Below are 26098 nucleotides of genomic sequence, written 5' to 3'. Positions count from 1 at the left end.
GCCAGACTGCTGCCTGCGCCCAGCCACACAGCTCTGCAGGGTCAGGACCCTCGTGGCGCAGCCAGCCCCCCTGCTACCCGCTGTGCCCGTGCTACCACCACCTGCTCGGCTACGGCGGCCCAACGGGGACAAAGAGCAGACGCGCTTCTCCAAACCCAGCCCCCCCATGAGGGCGGGGCGCAACCGGAAGAGGAAGCCGCTGCTCCGCCATGACACATACCGAGGCGGAAGTGGAGCTTGCTGTCCGCCATGACAGCCCCCGAGGCGGAAGGGGCCGGAGCGTTCGCCGGGTATCGATGGCGGCTGTTGAGGCGCGGCCACGTGACGGCGGGTGGCGACGTGGAGCGGCGCAGCGCGCAGGCGCGGGCGGGCGGAGCGGCCATGGCCGCGGCCTGAGGAGCGGCGGGGCCATGAGCTGGTTCAACGCGTCGCAGCTGTCCAGCTTCGCCAAGCAGGCGCTGTCGCAGGCGCAAAAGTCCATCGACCGCGTGCTGGACATCCAGGCCGAGGACGGGCCCTGGGCCGAGCCCGCCCGCCCCGACGGCGACCGCGGTACGTGCCTGGGGCCGGGCCGGCCCGGGCCGGGTTTGCCTGGGGCGGGGCCGGCCCCGGGGTCAACACAGCGGCGGGCCTCGGTCACCGCCACCGCCCTGTCTGCGCCGCGCCGCGCCGCGCCGCGCCGGGGCTTGCGGTCTGTATGTCCCGGGGCTTTATGTCCTCGGTCTTTGTCCTGGCTCTCTTGGGTCCTCGGGTGTTTATGTCCTGGGTCTTTTTTGGGTCTTTACGTCCTGGGTCTTTTGGGTCCTGGGTGTTTATGTTCTAGGTCCTTTTGGGGTCTTTATGTCCTGGGTCTTTTTTGGGTCGTTTTGGGGTCTTTGTCCTCAGTCTTCTTTGGGTTTTTGGGTCCCGGGTCTTTTTTGGGTCCCGGGTCTTTTTTGGGTCTTCATGTCCCGGGTCTTTTTTGGGTCTTTATGTCCTGGGTCTTTTGGGTCCTTGGGTTTTTATGACTTGGGTCTTTTGGGTTTTTATGTCCCAGGTCTTTTGGGTCCTTGGGTCTTCGTGTTTTGGGTCCCAGGTCTTTTGGGTCCTTGGGTTTTTATGTCCTGGGTTTTTTGGGTCCCGGGTCTTTTGGGTCCTTGGGTTTTTACGTCCTGGGTCTTTTGAGTTTTTATGTCCCGGGTCTTTTGGGTCCTTGGGTCTTCGTGTTTTGGGTCCCGGGTCTTTTGGGTCCTTGGGTCTTTGTCCTGGGTCTTTGGGTTTTTGGGTCCCGGGTCTTTTGGGTCCTTGGGTTTTTATGTCCTGGGTCTTTTGAGTTTTTATGTCCCGGGTCTTTTGGGTCCTTGGGGCTTCGTGTTTTGGGTCCCTGGGTCTTTTGGGTCCTTGGGTCTTTATGTCCTGGGTTTTTGGGTCCCGGGTCTTTTGGGTCTGTTCTTGCTCAGAAAGGATGACGGAGGAGAAGAAATGTTGAAGCGATGTCATTCTCCATAGAGGCACTTGCCTCCCTGCTTTGAGGGAAGCGGGGAATCGCGGCGGGCCGTGGCGTCCATCCCTTCCCAAGCCTGTAGAAACCTGGTGGGGTTTCCTTGGGAAGTTTGGTTCATTCTGGTGTGGAAGTAGCCCTCTCGATTTCCTGGCTCGCCAACATTTTGTATTAGTTTGTTGAAAGATTTGCCGTGACTTAAATATGAAATGATGGCTTGCTCTTTTCTTTTTTTAATATATAAGGAACCTGTTTTCAGTTATAAATGAGCAGAAAAAAAAATGATGCATAGTGTCTAAATTATGTATTTCAAACTTGTATCTTGAAAGTAGGGAGGCAAAAAGAAGAGCCTTGGGAAGCTCTGAGTCGGTGATTCCCAAACTCTGACAGATTTCGCGCCACCGATTTAAAACAATACAACCTTGGGTACCACCAGCGTTTTTTTTTCTGTTCAGCTTTGAGTACCACCAACCAATTTTTGTCATAAAGTAATTATAATAAATCTTCTAACATGTACTCAGACAACCTGTCAGTGGTACCACTGGTGGTACACGTACTACAGACTGGGAAATGCTGCTCCAAGTTATCTGGAATTATTATCCTTAGTGTTTATATCTTTCACATCACATAGGAAGTAGCGAGAAAGAAAATCAGGCTTGCATGAAGCGGAGATAGACTTGGATCTCTAACAGGAACAATAAACGTGTTTTTTGAAGCTGCTCAACACAATGTAAACCTAACTTGATATGTAAATGTTGCAGGGAGTGCTGCGGGGTGGAGGCTGTCCCCTGGGTGGAGAGGAAATGTCAGTGCCATATAAGTGAAATTGCAGGTTTTTATGTACACAGAGGTTGCACAGCACTCGTGTCAATTAAATTTAACTTTTTTTCCAACTACTCAGTTGGTCTAATAAAAGATATCACATCTGCCCAAAGAACCTCGCCTGCTAATTTAAATTTAAAGTTTTTGTAATACATGACATACCAGAATCTGTCTTTGCCAATCCCTGTATCTTGGTTCTTTAAAAAAAAAACCCAAAACCCAAAAAGCTTGCACATGATTGTCAGGTTAAAGTTTCGAGTTCTGTCACCCAGCTCTTTTCAGAGTTACCAAATCACAAACAGTAAACTGGAAAACAGGAGGAACTGCGGGGCACTGCATTTCTGGCAGCAAGTCCTGTAGTGCCTAACCCACACTTTGAATCCACCATAAGCTGCTGAATCATTTCATATATTTCTTTTCTTTTGGTTTGAAAATTGATGGAAAAGGTGGTTTAAGGGTGCAGTAGCAATAAAAAGTGATATACTCATATTTTGTTTGGTTTCATATAGCGTGTTTACTGCCATAAATATTGTAAGTTTATGTAGTGTTGCATCTCACCAAGCTGAATGGTAGAAATGATCACATAATTTTAGTTGGTTTGTCTAATTTTCTTTTCTTCATTTTAGAAATAAATTCCCTTACAAGTGGAGGATGGGACACTTCTTCCTGGGGATTAAATTCTAATGCAGAACCTCAAACTCAGCCTATATCTACGACAGCAATCACCAAACCGGTTAGGAGGACGGTAGTAGATGAATCTGAAAACTTCTTCAGTGCCTTTCTCTCTCCAGTGGATGTTCAGAGCATACAGAAAAGTCCAGTGGTGTTTAAACCTCCAACCAAATCTCAGTGGCCCAAAGAAGAAGTGAACAGCACTTTAAAAGAATGTATCCACACCAGTCAGCCAGATGCATCAGTAGTAACAGAGCCAGAAACAAAAGACTCCTCTGTAATTACCTTAGTGCACTTGGAAAACCTTGATATTCCCCAGGAGAAATTAGAAGAAAGTTCTGCAATTAAAAATGACAGTGAGCATGAAGAAACAGCAAATGAAAGTTCAGATAAAGCAGTCTCTACTCTAGATCTGAAAGTACCTGAAGCTGCTGTGAATGTGAAATCTGGCATAGGGAAGGATGGACCAGAAAGTGCACCCGACAGCCCTGCACAGTCTCTTACACCAGAGGCAAAAGACGTGGGCTTGGAAGCCAAGGAGCAGAAAAATGAGGACAGACAAAGCAATACACCTTCACCACCTATCAGCACTTTCTCCTCGGGCACATCCACAACTAGCGACATTGAAGTTTTGGACCACGAGAGTGTAATAAGTGAGAGCTCAGTTAGTTCTAGACAAGAGGCAGCAGATTCAAAATCCAGCCTTCATCTGATGCAGACTTCCTTTCAGCTCCTATCTACGTCAGCTTGCACTGAGTATAATCGTTTAGATGACTTTCAAAAAATGACAGAGAGTTGCTGTTCCTCTGATGCATTTGAAAGAATAGACTCATTCAGCGTGCAGTCGTTGGATAGCCGAAGCGTAAGTGAAATCAACTCGGATGATGAATTATCCGGCAGGGCTTCTGCTTCAGCATCTATTACAGTCGGCCCCTCGACACCAAAGACCGAGACGGTTGACTCCGTGAAAAATAAATCTGAAGAAGAATTGAATGAGATGCTTCTTGTGCATCCGGAGGAAACTGAAATGGAGGAGAGCGGGAGAAGTGCAACCCCTGTTAATTCTGAGCAGCCGGATATTTTGGTTGCTGCTGCTCAAACAGATGAAGAAGAAATGGTAAAAGTGGAGTGTACAGCGCAGCAGCAAGATGCTGAAACATTGCCTGAACTGGACTGTGAAAAGGAAGAGCTTCGCAAGGTAACGAACACTTTTAACCCTGAGCATTTTGGAGGCTGAATTCAGTCCTGTTTTAAGTGGGTGAAGCTACTTTGACATCAGTGCGTAGGCTTTGGTGTATACTTCGCTTGTCCAATATTTTTGAGCTAAAACATTCAATTCTAATAGAAAATTAAGTTCTTGATTCCCTTCAGCATTAGGACTTTCCCATTCATCATTGCATAGAAGTCATCAGGGCTCTATCTGGGTATAAATACAAGTGTAGAAACCTGGCTGCAAGCATAGAGCCTTAATAGTAGAGCTCTCGTGTATACTTCTGGCTTTTTTGGCTGTAAATTTGATGATCCCAAACTATGAAGGGAACCCTTGAATTTTTTTTTATGATAATTAATTACTTTTATAGTAATCAGGAATCACATTTTGGAGATATTTTGCTATGTAGACTTGCTAACTGTGAAACTCACTGCATGTAGCTCTAGCTTAAATTTTTTAAAATGTACTTTCATAGCAAATGAAATGGCTTGGGAATAACAACCACCTTTGAGCTATCAAAATCATGCTGAAAATATTGTCAGAATCATACAGTTTCTTAATGCGTACCCTATATCAGCAATATTTCTATTGTTCAGAGATCTCACATGAAAGATTACATTTAACAAATAGAAAGCCATGGGTTGTCTATGCATGTGAAAATACTGTGTATTAGGCTAATGACAACCTTAACAGGCTTTCTTTAGAAAGACTAAAGCTGCAAGGTTTGTTTTTTGTTGTTTTTTTTTTAATGAAGAAGAGAAACATTTTACTGGTTACTGAATAGAATAAATATGGTTTGGATGTGAGGTTTAACTAAATACAAGGAGAAATATAGAGGAGCACCACGTCCCAGCTGATGGGACGTTAGGCTGGGACTCTAGAAACTGAGGTTCTCTTCTCAATCTTGTCCCTGCTGTACTATGATGTAAGCAGCTTCCCCTTTCTGTGTCTCTTTCCCCTCCCAGACTATCCTGTCTGTGCTGAATTAAGCCCTGTATGATAGGGCCTTGTTCCAAACCTATGTTTGAACAGTATGTAACAGCCACGCCCCATTCTTGATTTTTGGTTTTCCGGGCTTATTGTGATACTGATATTAGCAGTGGTTTGGGATAAAAATCTAGGATTTTATTAAAAAAAAATTAAAAAAAATTCAGTTTTTTCAAGGAAAATTGATGAGCATGTGCAATTAAATTGTACAGAATTACAATTTAACCTTCAGATAAAAAATCTTCTTTAATAAGTTCCCCAGGTGTATAATTATACATTAAGCATTCTTTTCTGTGAAGTTTATCTTCTTTTTTCAGAAGTCTGGAAAGAAAACGAAATGCAAAAGATCTAAAATGTTATACCAAGACATTTACTGATTGATATAATGTGTTACTGAGTGGTGATGTTCTTCATTAGCTCTTATTCTTGAGCTCCTTAAAATGTTGGGAGAATTTAAGACTCAGTGTAGAATCAGAGTAAAGCCACCCTAATCCCCATCATTTTATTCTTCTCATCTTCATGCCTAAAATTTTTCTCAGATGGTTGATTCGCTGACTGAAAAGCTGGGAAAGAGGGAAACCCAGTTATTGAATGTTAGTAAAGAGAAGGCATGCTTAGAAGAAGCTTATGACAACCTGAAAGAGTAAGTAGCAAACTATCAGCAGTTCTGCATGTATCTGCACTTTTTTTGTTAATATATTGATAGGGGCTACATAAAATAGTGTGATGTACTAAAACAGGGGTAGGCAAGGTTTTTTGGCTGGAGTGCCAGCATGCCGGGCACAGGGTGTACATGGCAGGACGCACTGTATATTAGTATATTTAATAATCGTAAATGTTGCCTTTGTTGTTGTGTATTTCTTTTTTGTTGAGCATGTTGCAATGAGAGAGAAAAAAGAGACAAATAAGAGAGAGAAAAAGGAGAGCAGAGACAACCTGACACACACATGCCTACAGAGAACCAGAACACACCCAGAACAGACAAATGCGCACACACATCCAGAACCAGACACATGTGCGCACACACAGAGGCAGACAGACGCACAGAACCAGATGTGCAGGCGCTTGGAGCCGAGTTCCTGGGCCACTGGACAAAGTCCAATGCAACAATGCCCTGGTCCTGCCAGAGCCCCTGTGCTTCCCCGGGGAGCCAGCCCCTGGGCTTCAGGGCAGCTGGCCAAGGCCCTGGCCTGGAGCCTGGCCATCAGCCCAACCACCCACCCACCCCGCACAGCTAAGCCTGCAAAAGGTGCGGTGCTTCTGGCAAGGGGCAGCACCAGCCCCATCCTGATTGGGGGCTGGGCTGGGGCTGGGCTTGGAGTGGGTGGAAGTCAGGTGGGCTCAGCTGCAAGCCCTGCTGCAAGCAGCCTGGGCTCCGTGGTTGGCAGCAGCTACCAGAGCCTGGGCCAGCTGCAGCTGGGAGGCTGCAAACAGCTGCTCTGGGCTCTGACATCGGCTCCATACTGGTGGATGCATGAGCGCCTTGGAGCGGATGAAGGGGATAAGGGCGTGAGGCAGCACAGCCCTCCTGCCGTCTGCTCTGAGGTGCACGTGCAGTCGCCGCCAGCATGGAGCTGATGCTGGGGCTGTGGAGTGCAGCGCAGCTGTTTGCATCCTGTCTGTTGCTTGCTGCAGCTGCCTGGAGCCCAGGCTGGCTACAAACAGCTACGCCGGGCTCCAGAGCCCAGTCATCAGCTCTGTGCTGGCAGTGGGGGAGAAGCCAGGGTTGTGCTGCCTCAGGCCGCTCCCCCACGGTCTGCTCTGAGGCGCCTGTGCACCCGCCAGTATGGAGCTAATGCCGGAGCCCGGAGCAGATGTTTGCAGCCTTCTGGCTGCAACTGGCCCAGGTTCTGGATAGCTGCTGCCAACCATGGAGCCTGGTCTGCTTGCAGCAGGGCTTGCAACCACCCAGCTGCCTGCTGGGAGCAGCCCAGGCTTCATGGCTGGCAGCAGTTGCCTAGAAGCCAAGCTGGCGATAGTGTGCCAAGCAAAATGGCCTCGCATGCCGTGCTTGGCACATGGGCCAGGGGTTGCTGGCTCCTGTACTAAAAGAAACATCTTCCCTTTATATACCTCCTGTATATAATATCAGATAGATTTCACAAGTCGTGTGAAGACATCTGTTTTCTGAAATGTGCTTGTAAATGATCAAATAAGAAATCACTTTTGACTTGGTCTGGATTGTAGTAAAGCTGTGTTAGGAGAACATGATAATGCATTTTCAATAAATTTGACATTTATAGTATGATACCAAACTACATTTGTGCAGATCTTTTTGGGCACCTATACACATGATGGAGCGCTGCTCCGACACATGCTAATTGGCACTCATCAGAGCAGACTTTATTAATAGAGTCTTCTGTAAGTCTGCTGGAGCGTGCTAATTAGCGCGTGCTTCAGCAGCCTCTGTGTTGTGTATTCAGTGTCCTGCATTTCAAAATGGTGGCAGGGGCGCTTTAACTCAAGCTTATTGAACAGGCTTTAGTTAAAGCGTCCCTGCTACCATTTTGAAGCATGGGATGCTGAATACACATGACACTGAGGATGTCTCTAAGAGCTGCTCTAATTAAAGCACCCACAGCAAAGTGCTTCCCCCGGAAGCACGTGTATAAACGTCCTTTAAGGCTAGTGATACAATACATTGCTTTGTTGTCTTCCTGGTTTTAGACTGCACATAACAATCAGACCCCAGTCTTGGTTTTTGCTTCCATGTGCCATTGCAATAGTACTGACTGTAGTGAGTTTTTAAAAAACAATACTTGTTACATGTTGCTTGAAATGTCATAACAGTACAATTATCCTAAAATGTTTTACATGTAGTGAAGTGATCAGAATGAAAGAAGAGAGCAGTAGTATTTCATCTCTTAAAGAGGAGTTTGCTCAGCGTATAGCAGATGCTGAAAAGAAGGTCCAAGTAGCGTGCAAAGAGAGAGATACAGCAAAAAAGGTAATCAGCTTTCTAGCTTTATTAAAATAAAGCAAGGTGAGGCTATGTGGGAGCAAATCATAGAAGTGGAGTTGGAGGAAAACATGAGACTGGGTATCTATGGACAAGTTACTTATAGACCAATATAAGATGTGTCTGAGGGGGGAGACCTCTGAGACCAGATAATGGAGGTTGTTTTGTGCCTTGATTGATGAAAAGTGTTTGGGAATTCACTGCCCAGGTATTTCAGGATTTTGGTCAGTGGGCATGTTCTTAGTCTACAAAAAATGCATTAAGCAGTGTCATTGAAAAATTAAACTTATTTTGGCATGACAGATTTGTAAGATAATTATTTAGAAGGCCACTGATAAAACTTGCATAGTGGGGCCAAGTGGAGGTTGTGCTTTTATTAAAGAGAAGGAAATAGAACTCTGCCTTATCTAATTCACTTGAATGAATGAAGAAGTGTTGGTTTTTTATATCAAGTGTATATATAGTAGAAGGGAGAGGCAAAGAAGTTTGGTGAAGAAAAACAGGTGTGTCAGTGACCTTAAAAAAAATAAGCTTAAAACTAGTTGTCATCTTCATTTTCCTTTTCTCAAGCAATTGTCATTGAATAGTTTCTGTTGAAAAGGGTTCCCCCTTCCTTCCCTTTTACTTGAGATCTTTTGTTCTGTAACTAAAAGCTCAAATCACTTTATGGTATGTTTAGGCTTGTTTTCCAGTGGAGAAAGTACTGTGTTAACCTAGTGTGTGTTTAAATAATGTTACTCTCACATGTAAGCAGTCCTAAGCATATTTGGTTCTCTTTAGGAAGTAAAGACTGTTAAAGAAGAACTGGCTACTAGATTAAATTGTAACGAAACAGCTGAACTACTGAAGGAGAAAGATGAACAAATCAAAGGACTTATGGAGGAAGGTGGGTATTGATTAAGAGGTCTTTTATGGTAAAAGTTTTTATTGTGATTTTGAATATTTCCCTTATTTCAGACCAGGTTTGTGGTTGTAGAGCTTGTCACTAATAGGGAGACTGAGACTGTCAGCTGTAGCTCCACTGGCATGCCCCTCAGCAGTTTCTTGGACTGCCTACAGATGCCTTTGGAACAACATCCACAATCTCTCACTCCAGAAAGTGGCAGCAGAGCTAGAAAATCCCAAATTCTTTTCTGAATAGAAGTACCGATTCACTTCCCTTAGCGTGGCTGACTATGCCATACCTTTGTAGTGGATGCTTTCAGTCAGAGGTGTCAAACTGAAATGAGCTGGTGGCCCATATTCCTCCCTCTCAGCCAGGAGGTGGGTCAGCTGGCAGGTAGCCAGAGGGGTGGGACAACCAACCTTTGTAACCAGCCCTTGGGGCTCATCACCAGGGCTGCTGGAGCTTGTTGGTGTGGCCATTAGCTAGGGGGTTAATGCCACTGCTGCTCAACTCCCTCCTCCTCCCCCCATTTTCTTGAAGGGATGTGGGGTGGCCTGAAAGATGCCTCCACATACCAAAAGCAGTTTTTCAGTGCAGCCCTCTACTTGTCATCCCCTGAATTACTAACAAGGCATTATCCAAAACATTTCTGCAGCAAAACATTTGCCTTGATTCATTGCCTTTGGGGGAAAGACATAATTCACAATAAATAGGTTAATTATTTTATCCCTCCGTGAAAACAGCTGTTAGTTTTTACCTTCAAACTCTCCATGGAGTATACTGTCCTAATGATCTCATCTGGTGTTGCAGAATTAGCTCCCATCTCTGATTGGCCTGAGATGCTGATCTTCATCACCTCTTTCCAAACCATTCCTATTTTCTCCTACGTTACCCCTCTTGGGTGTAGCTCCCTGTAAGAGTCCGAGGCACTTCCATGTCCCTTCAAATCCCTCTTTAAAACGCTCCTTTGCCCACAGTGGTTAGGCTGGTGAGTTGCTATGACAGCAATCTGTCATTCTAGCCGGTGTTATCTCGTTTGTTGTCTCGTGTCCTTAAATCTGTATCTAGCTGTAATCTCTTGTTCTATACAAAAGTTATATACTCTCTGGGGAAGAAAACATCTTGTTCCGTGCTTGTACGGCACCTACATAGTGATGTTCTGGTCCAGGGCTAAAGTGTTTCATTGCCACAGTAATACAAAGAGATGGTGATTAAACATTCAGTTCACAGAAACGTGACGTAAATGGATGGACTACAAGTTAGTGACTTCGGGCAGCGCAGATCAAGTCGTGGTTGTTTCTTGAGATGCGGTGTAGACTTACAGGGTTAAGTAACTTGCTTTTGGTCTGTTTAATAGCAGTTCCTGTTGCCGCCTTTGCAGGTGCAGTAATAAATGCAAAGCACTCCTCTTCCTTAGATGAATGTTCATTATTCATATAGATAATACACTGTCTTTCCATTAAGGTTATCAGCATGTTTTGTATTAAATAGAGTAGGCTGATAAAAAAGGGAAGTTCTGGGCATTTAGACTTGCCTTACTTGCCACGTACAATTCAGTGTGATTGGACTTTTGTCAGTTATTCCTCCAGAATCTTTGTATAATAGAAAAAAATGTGCTTACCACTTCGATATCAGTGCCTAATTTTTTTTTAAAGGTATAGGTTAAAGTGTTTGGGAGAAAATCTAACAACTTTAGAGCTGATTGTCTTGTGTTTTTTTTTTTTTTAAGGTTCAACATTAGAATAGTGCAATTCTGAAGACTCTCTGTGATATTAAAAGACAGTGTTTATTTACTCTTTTCCATTAATTATCCTTAACAATGTAACATAGTGTAAGCACATAGATCCTCTGTTACATAAAGCCCCAAAATAAATAAACAGGTAAGTTTGAGATTATTTTATAAAGGAGTCCCGTTTGTAAAAGTGTACCCTTTGGTTATACTGCAGTTCTGCTTGTGAGAAAAGTATTATACCAGTCAGTCAGAGTTTGGAAATGTATGCTAGCATTTAACTTAATGCACATCTCTCTTCACAGGAGAAAAGCTTTCAAAACAGCAGCTACAAAATTCCAACATCATTAAGAAGCTGAGAGCAAAGGAGAAGGAGAGGGAAAACACTAATGCAAAACAGAATAAAAAGATTACAGAATTAGAAGAGGAGTTACAGCTTTTGAAACAGGTTAATTTTATTTGCAATCACATCCTAGACTTCCTTTTACTGTTATTGATTCCCGTCTCTGCCAAATGGTCCTTTTTGGGGGGGTTTCTATGACAGCTTTTTTGTTTCTGGGTTTTTCATTTTTGTTTAGAGATTTCTGTTCTTACTCCCATTTCAGCAGCTTGGGATGTGGTTTTGGGGTACCTTTACTTGGTGCATAAGAGATTTGTCATCATTTATTTTTCTCATCCTATGGTTCTTAATATTTGGATCCCTTCTTAGTAATTTTATGCTGCTGTACCTTTAGGTAGCTCATTTTAAATGGTTTTCTTCAAACCTTTCTTTTTTTAAAATAACTGATTCCTATTGATTAATTGACATGTTGGTGTAACAGTGGTTGCATGTATTCTGTAATAACAGTGCCTATCTTTAATCACTGTCAAGCAAATTAATCTTCTTGTGATTTGCTTTGGAAGCTTTAGATGTAAATGTCACTGTATGCTTTCAGAGTCTCTAGCCTCTTAGTGTTTGTCATATGTAGCTAGTTTAGGAATTCCACATCTGGTCAGTGAGGTTAAATGAGCATTCCAGATTGACCTTTACAGCCTTCATTTTGAAGTGTTCATAGTATTTTGTTTGCATTAAGGATGTCACTTTGGAGTGGACATACATCAATGAAACCCAAGAAGCTCGATGACAAGATAATTTATGTATGTTGCCATCTCATCTCAAGGGTGGGGCTTTTGTTAGGGGTGAAGAAGGCTTCCTATCAGTGGTGAACTTCATTGCCACCAGTTCCCTGTACTCAGGCTCAGGAATACTACATGGCTTTACACAGAGGCCTGTGTCATTGACTCCTGAGTGTGTTGTTACTATCTAAATGTGAAATGCTGAAGTGTAGTTGGAACTGCAGTTTGTGAGCTTTTTATAGAATTTAACTAAAGATCTGTTATAAAATGCTCAGCCTTAAATACAGCAGAATGTTTGTTGTTGTATTTTTCACTTAATTTTATAAACTGCTACGTGTTGTTTGCCTGTTTGTTTTTGGTTTTTTACCTAATAGGTGCTTGATGGCAAGGAGGAAGTTGAGAAGCAGCATCGAGAGAACATTAAACACCTCAACAGTGTGGGAGAGCGGCAAGAGAAGGATCTTAGCAGGCTTCAGGTGGAGGTGGAAGAGCTTGAAGAAAAGAACCGAAGCATTCAGACAGCACTCGACAATGCATACAAGTAAGCAGGTGTTGGAAAATAAAACACGTTTACATTCAGAATTTCCTCTGTGGAGTGCCTGGGACATGCTTACAATGAGCAGTAAAAACAATAGTTAATAAATTGCTTTGTACGGTAGTTTTATTACGGATCATTGTAGATATTATGAATTCTTCAGTGCTTTTAATTCCTGGTTTGCAGAGAGCTTGCAGAGCTTCACAAAGCCAATGCTACAAAGGACAGTGAGGCACAAGAAGCAGCGTTAAGTTGTGAAATGAAGGCGAAAGAAGAACTTGGTTTAGCGCTAGAGAAGGCCCAAGAGGAGGCCCGGCAACAACAGGAAGCTTTAGCAATTCAGGTGAATTTTTAACAGGGTGATTAAAGCTTTCTGACTTAATTTGTGAACGTCCTTAGGATTCATAAGCACGGTACTCTGTTCAAATGACCCAGGCTCAGGGCAAAGGGTTGTTAGAATTTCCCTTTTTCTAAACACTGCTGCCAGAAGCAGATTTGACAAATATTAAGCAGCTCTACTACAGCATTTTTGTAACAAATAAGTAAAATGAGTTTGAGATGTCAAATAGGACAGAGAGTCAGTTAACAATGGAGCAAAACTTTGGAGGAGCAAAGTCTACACTAAATCCCATTTAAAATAAGGCCTGTACTTTTTACTTTTGGGGGTAAACTGTTTTTCATGCTCGTAACATTCTGTGATGCAAAGTTAGTTCTTGAACTGACCGCTGTATAACCAATCGGTGGTGTGATAAACAAGTATAAGTTATGCACATGGTGCATGACTGCATAACTTGCTTCTTAAACTTGTCAGTTGGAGCCCCAGTGTAATTACTGGTGCAGAACTGTAGCAGTGATAAAATTATGCTACTAGAATTCTCTGCAAGAGGTTAATGACGCGTAATGGTCTACTTCCTGTGGACACAGGTGGCAGACCTGAGGCTGGCATTGCAACGGGCAGAACAGCAAGCAGCAAGAAAGGAAGACTATTTACGCCAAGAAATCAGTGAGCTACAACAGGTACTGTACATGCTGTTTCAGTGTGTTTTTCTAACCTCTTGTTTCTTTGTTCAAAATGAAAAATGCAAGTATTTATACTAAGCCATTTACTTGGCAGGAGAGCACCTAAAAGCATTATACAAAGTGCTAAAATGTCTTGAAAATTAATGGCTCAAAGTATAGGTTTGTTGGGATGGTACAATTTGATCTGCTTCTGTAAGGGAGCATTAGGATTTGCTGTTAAAATGTTTTTTATATATACCCATTAAGGCTTTGTGAAAAATGACAGTTTGGAAACTTTTCATACCATGTTTTATGCATGATGCATCCTTTTAGTATCAAACAAAATTGAATCTTTAAGCTAGTATACTGCTAGTAGCAGTATAAAGTTTGTAACAAATGGATGTTTAAACTCCTTTTTGTTCTTGAAAAAATAGTCTATGCTTCATCCTTACCTCTTGGGAGTAGTCCAGAGAGTAGAATCTAGATGTAGCATTGCTTGGATCCTGTAGAGAATACTGTCAAAGTTAGTCTTATTAGTTTCAGGTGAGGAAGATGGACTTGATCGCAGATTATATGAGCCTGTGAAAGAGTTGGGAATTCGGAAGGTCAAAAGCAGATCTTGAACTTTTGGATAGGTACAAAAGGAGAGAAATAACAGGCAGGGGCATTAAAATTTAAATCTAATGTGCTGCCAGTTAGGGACTAATAGATTAGGACCACCTTCTGACTAACACTGTGAACTCCAGGTATATGTGAATGTAATGCTACCTTCAGGAACAGTCCTGGGCAATTAAATTGCTACCTTACTTCCAGATTTATTGAATATATCTTTTACATAGCCCTTAATTTAGAACCTAAAATTTGTTTTTAGCTTGATTTTTGTACTGTCACTTAAACTGGTCCTGCACAATGTTGAAAGTTTAACAACTTTTAAACTAAATCCTAATTCAGAGACTCCAAGAAGCAGAAAATAGGAACCAAGAACTAAGTCAAAGTGTTACATCTGCTACAAGGCCACTTCTCCGGCAGATAGAAAATCTGCAAGCAACACTGGGAGCCCAGACCTCCACGTGGGAAAAGTTAGAGAAGAACCTTTCTGACAGGCTTGGTAAGACATGCTTCTAGTTTTTAATGTCCTTTGCAGATCTGTGGAGAAGCACTAGATGTCAGCAGTGTCTGAGACGGGGTTGGGATGGGAGACCTGGATTTAAATCTGTGTCTGCAAAGGGTGCTGTGAGACCCAATTCATAGGTTCTATAAAAGAGCTGAGGTCCTGGAAATATCACTGCTATATGCCAGATAAGTCTTGGGGGACATTTCACATTTAAAAATGGAAGGGGAAGAATGGGTAGTAGAAATGGACCAGCACCTCAAAGTGCCAGACACATTGAATTGGTAGTCATAGGAATAATTGCCTGTGGCTATCCAAGGTTGTGAAACAAATGTATTTCATCTGAGATTATTAGGGCTGTAAGGAACGAAATGACAGTGGAATGATCCAAAGCCACAACCAGGGACGGTAGGGAACCACGGAGATTAGTGTTTTAGCTCTTAATTATACACTTTCAGAACAGAATACCAAACCATCCTTATTTGACAATTCTTTGTACCTCTTGAGTATGTGCTGCCCTTATTTAAAAGCTGGTCCATTGCCATTAGCCAGTCCTCAAACTATATATACCTTTCCTATACCTTCATGGTTTTGATGGCTAATGACAGGACTGCTTAGAATATCTTGGGTGATATTGAAAGATAACACTTCTCTAGCTTGAAGTCTTACAGAATTAAATCTTCATTTTGTTTCTTTCTTACTTGCATCTAAAATACTTGACAAACATCAGATTTTTCAGGTAGCCACCTAAATAATTGGCTTCAATTATGGATACTTGATGATGTTGACAGTAAGTCAACTAGCCATCTGTTTACAATGGATTGCAACTTCTAAATTTGGTTTTAGGTGAGTCTCAATCCCTGCTGGCAGCAGCAGCTGAGCGAGAACGTGCTGCTACAGAAGAGCTTCTTTCCAATAAAGTTCAGATGTCTGCCACTGAATCGCAAAACAGCCTGCTGAGGCAAGAGAACAGTCGCCTTCAGGCTCAGCTGGAAGTAGAGAAAGCCAGACTCAAGAAACTGGAAAATGAAAACAATAGGTGAATTGGGTCAAGTTCTTAGTTCAGAAAGGGTTTTTACGATGTTATACTGACATGAATGGATCTGAATTATACTATCTTGTGTATTAAGTTCCTGTGTCTTTTTTACTTTTAATTATTGGGTTTCTTTTGTGTTTAGTTATTGTCTTTTTTAAAATATTAATAACTATTCATATGGCAAGAAAACTGACTGAGGCAGGCCGAGAAGAGCCTTCCTTTTTGTCTGGTACTTATTACTTTAGTTGCTTGGGGCTATCTTTATACCGTCCAGGTTTTTGCCAAAGTGCTACTTGAGATGTGAAACTTAATATTTTTCTTCACCTGTGAGCTTCAGTTCATCTGCTTTTGGCATGCTAAATGGGTGTACTGTTCTTTTTGATTCTGCTCCTGCAAGTTACTTTGCAGTTACAGTTGGAGCCCATGCTGGCATGAGGGTCCGCGTGTGCAAAGCAGCTTTCCCTGGGAACAGTAAAAAATATCCCGCATCTTGTCCTAAAGTAAACTAGCTTAAGTAGTTGCTAAGTGTTTAAGAAGTTGAACTGCGATAGCCCCAATTATTTTTTAATGATAAAAAACCAAGAAAACTATAAAATTACACTGCATTTTGTGAAATTCTTGTTTTTTCAGGCTTTGACAGCTGTGTCCTTAAAATGGGGTGTTTAATCTTCCCTACTTTGCATTATTCATAAGAGAGATGTACTTTCTTGCATTGGGAATTCAAAATTTTCTGATGAACTTTCCTAGCTTCCTGGTATCTAGGGTGGAGGGATGATCAGAATACTTTCCTAGTCTTTCGTTCGACTGCTACTTGTCTAGTCAGGTGCAGTTTCTTTTCAAGCAGTCTGTCACTTGGGATAGTTTTGTCCCTCTGTTTCTTGGTTTGGGTTGATAATATCTATATGCTTACCATTTTGTATACAAATAGAACAGGCAGTCCTCGACTTACAACGTTTCGCACTTACAGTGTTTATAAACTGACACCCTGTTTCAACATTACAACACCAGTTTTGACTTGCAGCGTTTGATCCAATGCAATGCCATGCCAGCAAACAAGTTCGCTGCATCACTCATCTCCCTGGAGAACGTCTGTCCAAACTTCTTGGACACTTTCTTTAAGGAAGCAGATGAGACTTCAGAAAACCTGCAGCCAAGACTCCTGAGAAGACTCCAGCCAAGAACCCTTCGAAAAATCCAACCAAGAGCCCTTCAAAAGTCCAGCAAAGCCACCTCAAAGAAGTCCTTCCAAATGGATAGGACTGTTATTTACAATATAAATATATGAATGTAGCTATATTACTCATCTATAATTGATCAAGTACAAAATTCTGAGGTATTTTTGGTGAAAATAGGGTATTGGGCCTTGGTTCAGGAACCAATCCCCCATTTATAACATTTTCTTGCGAGAAAATTGGTTCCGAGTTACAACGTTTCGACTTAAGACCCGGTTTTCAGGAACCAGTTGTGTCGTAAGTCCAAGGACTGCCTGTATAAAGGAAATGTATTGAAATTTTCTTTAAAAAATAAACCAGATAAACATTAAAATAGGTGGTTGTTTTATGGCAGGATAGAGCACGTACCCAGAACATTAAAGAAGATGCGCAGTAACAAGACTTAAAATTGCCAGGACTGATCTAAGAAGCCTTCTTAAAAATAGCTAACATTCAAGTAGCAAACCCTGTTCTGTTAACTTTTTTTTCTTTGTATGACTCTAAGATAGAAATGAAGAGAAAATTCTGTTGTGACTGCCTTTATTCATGTCTGTTCTCAAAATAGGTGTGAGGTCGAACTAGAAAACCTTAGAAATGAGTATGCGAAAACCCTTGAAGAAGCAAAGAAAGAAAAGGTATTGACTGCTTCAATTTTGCATTTCTTTATCATCAAATTCAGAGTTGGCAGGAGATTATTAATCTACATTTCTTCCTTTAGACACTGTTAGCTACTCAGTTAGAAATGGAGAAGATGAAAGTTGAGCAAGAAAGGAAGAAAGCCATTTTTGTACAAGAAGCAGCAAAGGAAAAGGTATTGCCGTTTATATTAATATTCATGTAAAATAAATACACAGTGCCAGTTTTATAGCAGGTATCCAGACCATTAAGACCAAACATCACAACAACAAATGAGACTTAGGAGGCTATAGTACTGTAATACCATGAAAGAAAACATCTGAGACCCAATATTCTTTCAAACTTATCATGTTTTTTTCTCTACTCAATGTAATTCTGGTGTAGAGGATAATGGATTTATAGTCCTGCAAGAGGGTTTATCTACTTAGTCACAAAATAGATAAAGGGTGGGCAATGGCAGTGTATGGAGGAGAGAGAGATAAGTGACTGGGCCTATATCTAATTGATATAGAACAGCCATCATTGTTAATCTTCGTTGCTGCAAGTTCTGAGACCAGAAGTCCTGTTCAGAAACTCTTCACTTCATTTTTCTGAATCGAACACGCCTGCAGGTGCTTGTTGCAAGGGTGGTCGGTTTGTTTATAAAACTGGTGGGTAAGAGCTGTTGGCCTCAAAGATCCTGGATTTAGGCAGTGCAACACTTAAAAGTCTCTTCACTGACCTCCCTCCAGGGAAGAAAGCTACCTTTGTGGAATGGGGTCATCCCTGTAAGTTCATGAGCTCAGCAAAATTTTTTTACTGCTTCAAAATCTCTTTTGTGGGTAGCTGCTTCTGCTCCTTCATTACCAAGAAAGCTTGAGAAGTTGAACTCGGGCTATTTGCCCTGGGTGTCTGCTAAATCTTCACTGTTTAAATTTAGTTATGATGTGGGGTGGGGAAATGGTAATACATGTTCTGCATTTGGGAGTGAAAAAGGAAACTCATAAAAATGGTCTTTCTAGATTTAGGATCTTGGCAAGTATTTTTATTTGTTCTCTAAGTTGCTCTCTTTCTCAAGGAACGCAAATCATTTTCATTGTCGACAATGGAAACTGTTTCGAGTACTCCAACTCTGTCACGCTCAAGTTCGATAAGTGGAGTTGACATGGCAGGGCTTCAGGCTTCCTTCCTCTCTCAGGTATTGTATGGTGGATCAACTGGTTTCTCTTGCTAGACTGTCTGTTTGCTGCCTTTTCTTTCCAATGACTTATGTTGATGTCTTGATACAGTTGTTTATATCTGCACTAGAATTTAAGCATACCTACAAAATGTCTAGAGTTGCACAGTATTCACAGGAGGGAGCCTGGGATTTATATACATTTTTAAATGTAGTACAGTAGTATAAGCAGTCTATGGATAGCAAGTGCGGAAGGTGCCAGTTATTCCAGGGTGTGTTACAAAATGAATGAAAACTGATTAAGTGCAAGTGGTGTTTGAGAACACAGAAAGATCTCAGTATACTTCTTAATCCTGTGACTCTGTAATCTCTTACCACTCAGGTGAAGAAAACAGCTACATCTTGATGCAGTCTGCACAAAGGCTGTTTCTGCTGTATCGCTGCAGATGAAAGTGTCTCAGATACCCTTACAGCCATTGTTTAACAGAGCAAACTAAAAAGGAGTGAAGATCATAAATTTTATTTAACTGTTTGCCATGACCTTTTCTTTCAAGTAAATTTATTTGAAGCATTGAAACCCTTGACACTAATGAGAGCAGTCTAAATGTACTATATCAATAACATCTAGCTTCTGGTGCCAGAGTTCTTGAAATTAAGTCTTTCATATCCAGTCTTAAGGTTGTTTCACTTTTATTTGTAGGATGATCCTCATGACCATTCGTTTGGATCAGTGTCTGCAAGTGGGAACAATCTTTATGATGCTATAAGAATGGGAGCAGGTTCAAGTATCATTGAAAACCTGCAATCACAGTTAAAACTAAGGGAGGGAGAGATTTCTCACCTACAGGTACTGTAAGAGTCACTGGGTGTTGTAACTGCATATCATACCTAAGTAGAAAGATTAAAACAGTAAAAAAAAAAATCATATTTATTTTACTGCATTTGACCCAGTACCTTTATAAAATATGAACGTGTGAACTGTGGCTTTGGGGAGTTTGGCTCCCATTTTGTTGGGGACCTCTCTCTTTCTACCCTGTAGCAGTTCTGTAAAAGTCATGATGGGACATCATTTTTTTTTTTGGGGGGGAGGTGAGGGGGAGAGGAGAGCAGTGTGGGGTAAAGAATGGGATGTGGGACAGACCATGGCTGGCTACTTCACCAATATTTGATAAGATTTCATGAAAAAGTGCCTCTGTCAGATTTGTAATAGATGCTCTTCCCAAGCCAGTCAGTTGTAGGTGCTTCAAACATAGTATATCACATCTGTTTGGGGTTTTCTAAAACTCATCTGGGAATGAAAATTCCCCAGGTTACTCTAGCATAAATGCTCATTTGAACCCAAGTGACATACATAAAAACAGAGGTCTGCAATGATGGAAAATACTGAAATGTATTATGCCACTGAAAATGTGAATTGAAATATAATGGGTTTTTTGTGTTTAAAATAAATATGAGTTCAGCAATTGATCTTAAATTTTTAATATGAAATGGATTACGTGGATTCTGCTGTGTGTGTGATTGTTATATCTCCTCATGTCTTGTAAATCTAACAATCTGTATAGTTAAAAAGTAAAGCAGTCATTCTGTGCTGCCATTATAATTAGCTAGCAAGGCCTCTAAACTATGAGCTTTTTAAAAATGAAAAATCTGATTTCTAACCTGGGTTTCTCAATACAAATATCTAATAGTTAAATGCTTTTTTGTTGTCGTTGTCTTAGCTGGAAATTGGAAACCTTGAAAAAACTCGGTCGATAATGGCTGAGGAACTGGTTAAATTAACTAATCAAAATGATGAATTTGAAGAAAAAGTGAAGGAGATACCAAAATTGCGGGCACAGCTGAAGGTAAGGTGGAATAAATATTTAAGCTCATCTGTGAATCTGAACTTGAATGACCAATGTGTTTTTTAATTAGGAAAACTAACAAGTTATCATTCATGACTTTAAGTCAGCCAGAGCCCAGCAAGCGCAGTTGATACAAAATGTTTTTTTTTAAGTGAGAGGATAGTAATCATAAAACATGTTAAATTGTTCAAATCCAGACAGTAAAAAAAATAAAGAAATGTTTATTTTAGACTCAAAATATATTAAGTGCTTTTTTTTTTTTTAAGAGTAAAATTTAAGTGAGTCTATAACTTGGTAATTTTAAGCGTAGAGACTGATGGATTTTATCAGTAGGTTTTGCGTTATGGCAGTTATCAGTTATTTCTGAATGTTATTTTTAAAGGGTCAGTCTAGTGAAAGTATAGTGCAGTGATTGTGTATCCTTCTAAGAGAATTCGGGTGAAGTCTTGCAATTGTGATCTTATACGGAGATATCAGACTATATTTTAAGAAGCTTACGCCAACAATAAAGAATGCTAAAATTTAGCATAATTTTGCTAATCTCCTTCAGGACCAGATGGTCACTTTCACATACAGTTCTCATAATTTTATACACAATTATGTACACATTCCTTGCTCACAGTATTCATCATTTCTGGCCTGCAACTCAAGTTATGTGAATTGAAAGCCTGGAGCTATTATGTGGAAGATTAAAATTTTGAAGAGTCTGTCAAGCTGAACCCGATGATCTCACAAGGTCTCTTCCAGACCTAAACTTCTGTGAATCTGTGTGAAAATATAGATTACTTTGTTCTGCTCAGAGGCAAAGAAAATATGCTGCTTTAACTGTTTTGGACTCTAATATATGAACCTGCTTGCAGGTTCTGTAGAACGTGTGATGCTTAAAATTGAAGAGTAGCATTCAAAGTGTCCTGAGTCATGAAGCAGGCTCCATATTTTACTTTGAAATCCAGATAGAAATTCAAACTTCCTACCTTCTGAAAGGAGCGAGATGCAAGTGTGTCATGATTTCTGAGCAAAAGCCTGCAAGTGTGTTTCAGATTTCTAGTGATCTCTCTCCCTTTCTCTCTCTCTCAACAGTCCGAGATCTTTTATATGAGAGTGTAGGTAAATTATCTGTCAGTCTACATCCTGCCGTAGCAACTGAGTTGAATGTAAAAGTCCTTGTTGGTTGTTCTTTGTCGTTAAGGATCCTACCTTTGGACTCTGCTACCCCTTAACCATTCCTTAAAGCACAAGTTCATCATTAGTCAGGACACGGAGCAAGAAGCCTTTATTAGTTAGGCATTTTACTTGTGAGAAACAAAGCAACAAAAAACCCTTAATTTTGATAAACGTACTTTGACTTCATAAGATAGCTGTTAGAATGGTAAGTGTTTGACAATCAATGAAAACTACCATGTTAGTTTATTATTATTATTGGGGAAACAGTCAAATAACCAAACATGCATGTTGTTGTAGGATTTGGATCAACGATACAACACAATTCTCCAGATGTATGGGGAGAAAGCAGAAGAGGCGGAAGAACTTCGACTGGATCTTGAAGATGTGAAAAATATGTACAAGACTCAGATAGATGAACTCTTAAAACAAAGACAAAACTAATTCCTGCTGAAACTGTAACTTTACCACAGTGATATTAGACTGTAAAGATAGTTGTTCATGTAAATTCAAATGTGTTGTAAAAAATGTACTATAGAAAATGTGACTATATTGTAGAATTCATACGCAGGAAAAAACAATGCTTTAATGGTGTCTGGTACTGTCTGCAGTTAAATTATTTGTGCAATATTTAATTTTTCTTTTTTTTTTAATTAAAACCATCCCTCCCTTTATTTAACTAAAAATGGACCGTTTTATGTCCAAGCAGTAGAAGAAAGATTGATTTATGCGATATGACCTGACCATGTGGCAGAGGAAGGTGTTGAAGGAAGAACTTTTAAATGTTCTGAACATTTGTTCTTTTTATAAAAAAAAAAAATAAAAATTATACTACTATTTTTTTTTCTTACTGCAACACAAGTGGCAGAGACTTGCTGTCTGAAATTTAAGAGGGTAGATGTTTCCAATCTTTTCAATGAAGGGAGAATTCCTGATTTGTATTTTGGGAATCTGAAGAACAGCAGTTTCATTTTCATGGAGAAATTTTGCTTCACAGAACATCTGTTTTGCACCAATTCCCTAAAGCAAAGAGATGGACCAAGACTGTAACTTATTCTTGTTGTTAAATCCACTACTTCATCTTGCATGCTATTTGTACTGCATCCCTGGGGTCATTAGACCTCCAGGTAAACCTGTCTCTACATACAGTTAACATCATCTTCAGCAAGCAGGACAGTTCAACACTTGTTTCCTTTAGGTTTTGGAGCTGCTTCTAGTGGTACTGTTTTAAAAAAAAGAAAGTCAGAAAAATAAAATTCTTTTGAAATGAAATCATTGCTGCTGCTCTTCTGTAGCCATTCTTGGTCTAAATCTGATTCTTATGCCCCACTTTTTTGGAACTGAAGTAGTCTGATTTTTAAGGTAGTCAGCAGTGATTGCAAAAGATCACTCAATTCCTTATTGGCTAAATCAGCATCTGTGCAGCTTGATATTTCAAGAGCCACGTTTCGGGTCATGCGTCAGAGCAGTCGGACCCTTGGGAATGCTGAGAACTAGTCTGCTTCTTCCTCTTTGCATTCCAGACAGCAAATAGTTCACTGTGCTGAATACTGCCGCAGTAATGGATGCTCATATTCTGAACTGTACTGCATATGCAATTCTCTGCTTATTCCACCACTTGCTTCAATTATGAGTGATTTCTCCTCCCTCTCCACATTCGTAACTTAACTAAGGCTGCGTACAAATGTTCATTTCTACCAGAAGAAATTTATTCCAGCAGGAAAATAGCCTGGGAGCTGGACTTGTACCGATGTTCCTTCGTCCCCATGGCTGCATAGCTTCATGGACAAGCTCTCTAGCCAGGGGGCATTAGAGGGCCCTTCCCTGAGCTACCCATACCCTTAGTTGACATTAATATGTCCATTAATTGATCCTGCCCAGAAAGGGGCAGGCTTTCAGCCCCCAAGTGAATGACCCCTCTGCCCCCCAGCATCAGCTGATGGGCAGGACGGGAGGCACTCATGGTGGGATCCCTCCCAGTTCTCCCCTGTAGGAGAATAGCCCCACTTGCACTCCTTTGGGCTTACCCAGAGGGGTGCAGGGAGATGGGTGGGAGCACTTGGCTTCTGTGGCAAGGCTCTGGGAGCCTGCCTTGTCCCACTCCTTGGGGTCAGCTGGGCAGTGTCTGCAGCAAGGGAGAGCCTCTGTACACCCTGCTCCCTGCCCCTCCAACTTCCCCAGGCAGCCTCCACCACTCAGCTGAGCGGCAGGGGCAGCGATTTAAAAACCAGAGGGGCTTCCCCAGCTTCGCTTCCAGCTCCCCTTTGCAGCCCTGCTGGGGGTGCCAGTTTAGCTGGAAGTGGGGGCTCCGGAAAAGCCCCCTCAGCCCAGCCCCCCTTGTAGGGCAGGGCAGGAAAGCTGGTGGTTTAACGTGGGATGTTACTGGGTTATTTTTCTCCTGGACCAGCCATTTTTGCTCAGAGAAAAAGCCTGAGTATCCTTACACTTTGGTCTCTACTGGGGGAGCAGTGGTCCTGTGTGGTCCAGCTGTACAGCCCTTAGAATGAATGAATGAAATGTGATAGCTGGGGAACCAGCTTTCACAGGAGAGACGATCCTGTACTAGGAATTTGTATCCTCGGGGCCTGCAAAAAAGAAAAGGGAAGTCTTCAATGGGTGCCGTCTCAATGCGCCACCGCCCCTCTGGGATCCACCCCTTTGAAATCAGAGCGCAGTTTGACTCGGGATTTGCCCTACGGAAGCAATACAAGCACAGAACTTAAAATAGGGTTTTATTCTTTATCTCATTTGATCTGCATGCTTGATTTCATTTTGGAAATGAGTATTGTTCTAAGACTGGACATTTTGCTTTCATAAAATGAACCCTCCCAGTGCTCCAAGTAGGCAGTAGGGACTGAAATGTGGATGCTTACTTTCAAGAGCATAAATCAGTCATTCAGTTCTAACGTGTAAATAGTTTTTTAAAAGTGCTTAAAGTGTTTTTTAACAACCAGGTTCAAATTAGCGTAGGGTATCGATTCAGTATCAGTTGCCAGTCGGACCACATTTTATCTTGTAGATTGGGTTGTATTCAAGCTTGTGCAAGTCAAGGACTATTCCATGAAAAATATGCATCTAGCTTTGTCATTTTTATTTTGGCATATCATTGCAGAACCGTTTTGAAGGTAATATTCCACCATTAAAATGTGAGTGGGTAACTTGTCAATTGGAGCTGATATACAGTAATAAATCTAATAAATACAAATGTTTTTTGGACAATATCTAATTTTTAAAAGGAATCTGGACAAGTAGAAAGCCTTGATGTATGCTTACATGTCATATTCTTTTCCTCTTGGATGTAAAAGGCAGTATTTGTCAGTACTTAGGTGCAGAACTTAGGTTTTAAAGTCTACAAAATTAAAGATTTTACAAACTCTCCTCCTAAATTCAGTGCTTGGATTTGGCTGTTCCTTTCCCTTGCAGCCTATCCTAGAGCCTGAAAACCAGGAAGTGACGCTATTTACATCTGTACTAAGCATCAAAATCTTGTGAAACAGAGAACCGTAAAAAGTAACCCGTTTTGTGCATCTTGGCTGTAACACTGGTGTGTTTGCTTTTAAGGCTGCCAGCATCCTTTCAACTCAGTGCCGTCAGCACAGGTATGTTTGCACACAAAAAAGGTCTTAATAGGACCACCTAGCATTGTTCAAATTAATAGATGAAAATGCCATCTGTTGCTTTTCTTGCTGCCTGTTGCTGTGAAGTAGTAAAACTGCTGTATCTGCCAGTGTGAAGAAACATTATACTTCACAGATTTACTCAAAGTAATAGGAGTCTATTCTTGAATACAGTGAAGGCAATGGGAAGACTCCTATTGCTTTCAAAGCATTTTGGATTAGACCCCTGATCAGCTGGCAGCGTGTTACCATAAAGAGAAATTAGGATATGTTGCAACAACCTGTTAACTTCAAGGGCATTGACTGCATCCTTAATGAGAGCTAGAGCAACTGGTCCAATGCTGCCCAGCTGTACATGTGTCTGTTTTTATCTTCACTACAGAGAAGTACATTTTTTTGTCCTATGCTATGAGCCCTTTTGTTACGTTTATACGTATGTTCCACGAAAGGCTACAGTGATCTTGAATATCACAGAAAATGGATTAATATTCTGTGAGACCTGAACATTTGAAATCCAGATGTAAAATAATGTAAATAAGCAACCTGTATAAAGCATGGGTCTGGGGTGAATAAAATTTTGATCTAATAGCGCGTTTCTGATTCTTTCTAGTGAAGATAGGAATTGAAGTTAAGGTGGGATGTTTGAAAGCAGCGTTCTGCAAAGAAAATGCCTGTACTCCTGCGAGTGATCAGATCTTAAATGCATAAAACCTACTTCCCATTGAAGCAGGGTTTTTGACCTCTGGTTACTTTGCAGTGGTTGCTTTGCTGCAGTATCTAGGGGCGGTGGGCTGAATCTAGGACCCGAAACATTGCAGAGAGAGCTGAAACACGACCTCTGGCAACGGGAAGTTCAGTGCCCGATAAAATATCGGCAAGCAAACGGGTTATTAGTAGTGTTGCAGAAGAAGTGGTTAGTTGGGAACCTCCG

At 41.4% G+C, this 26098-nt stretch overlaps 1 protein-coding gene across 1 annotated transcript; it reads left to right on the top strand.

Moving 5' to 3' along the window:
- The first annotated feature begins 315 nt into the window (after nucleotides 1-315).
- On the top strand, nucleotides 316-25753 carry TMF1 (TATA element modulatory factor 1). Its single transcript, XM_014605109.3, has 17 exons — nucleotides 316-552; nucleotides 2929-4172; nucleotides 5711-5814; nucleotides 7992-8118; nucleotides 8911-9016; nucleotides 11051-11193; nucleotides 12236-12402; nucleotides 12583-12739; nucleotides 13321-13413; nucleotides 14347-14503; nucleotides 15353-15545; nucleotides 17319-17388; nucleotides 17472-17564; nucleotides 18447-18566; nucleotides 19246-19392; nucleotides 20264-20389; nucleotides 21851-25753. The coding sequence occupies exons 1-17, from the start codon at nucleotides 411-413 to the stop codon at nucleotides 21992-21994; spliced, it is 3333 nt and encodes a 1110-aa protein (XP_014460595.1). The 5' UTR covers nucleotides 316-410; the 3' UTR covers nucleotides 21995-25753.
- The last annotated feature ends 345 nt before the right edge of the window (nucleotides 25754-26098 follow it).

The sequence above is a fragment of the Alligator mississippiensis genome, chromosome 12 (genome assembly GCF_030867095.1).
Source record: "Alligator mississippiensis isolate rAllMis1 chromosome 12, rAllMis1, whole genome shotgun sequence".
Classification (NCBI taxonomy): Eukaryota; Metazoa; Chordata; order Crocodylia; family Alligatoridae; genus Alligator; species Alligator mississippiensis.
The sequence above is the reverse complement of the archived record's forward strand: the minus strand, read 5'-3'. Positions and strand labels throughout refer to the sequence as shown.

Bases quoted from the DNA above. Each gene is read 5' to 3' on its own strand.
- TMF1 (XM_014605109.3), top strand. From the start codon at position 411: ATGAGCTGGTTCAACGCGTCGCAGCTGTCCAGCTTCGCCAAGCAGGCG. The intron at 12,740-13,320 runs GTGAATTTTTAA...CTGTGGACACAG, and splicing joins AGGAAGCTTTAGCAATTCAG to GTGGCAGACCTGAGGCTGGC. The intron at 18,567-19,245 runs GTATTGTATGGT...TTTTATTTGTAG, and splicing joins AGGCTTCCTTCCTCTCTCAG to GATGATCCTCATGACCATTC.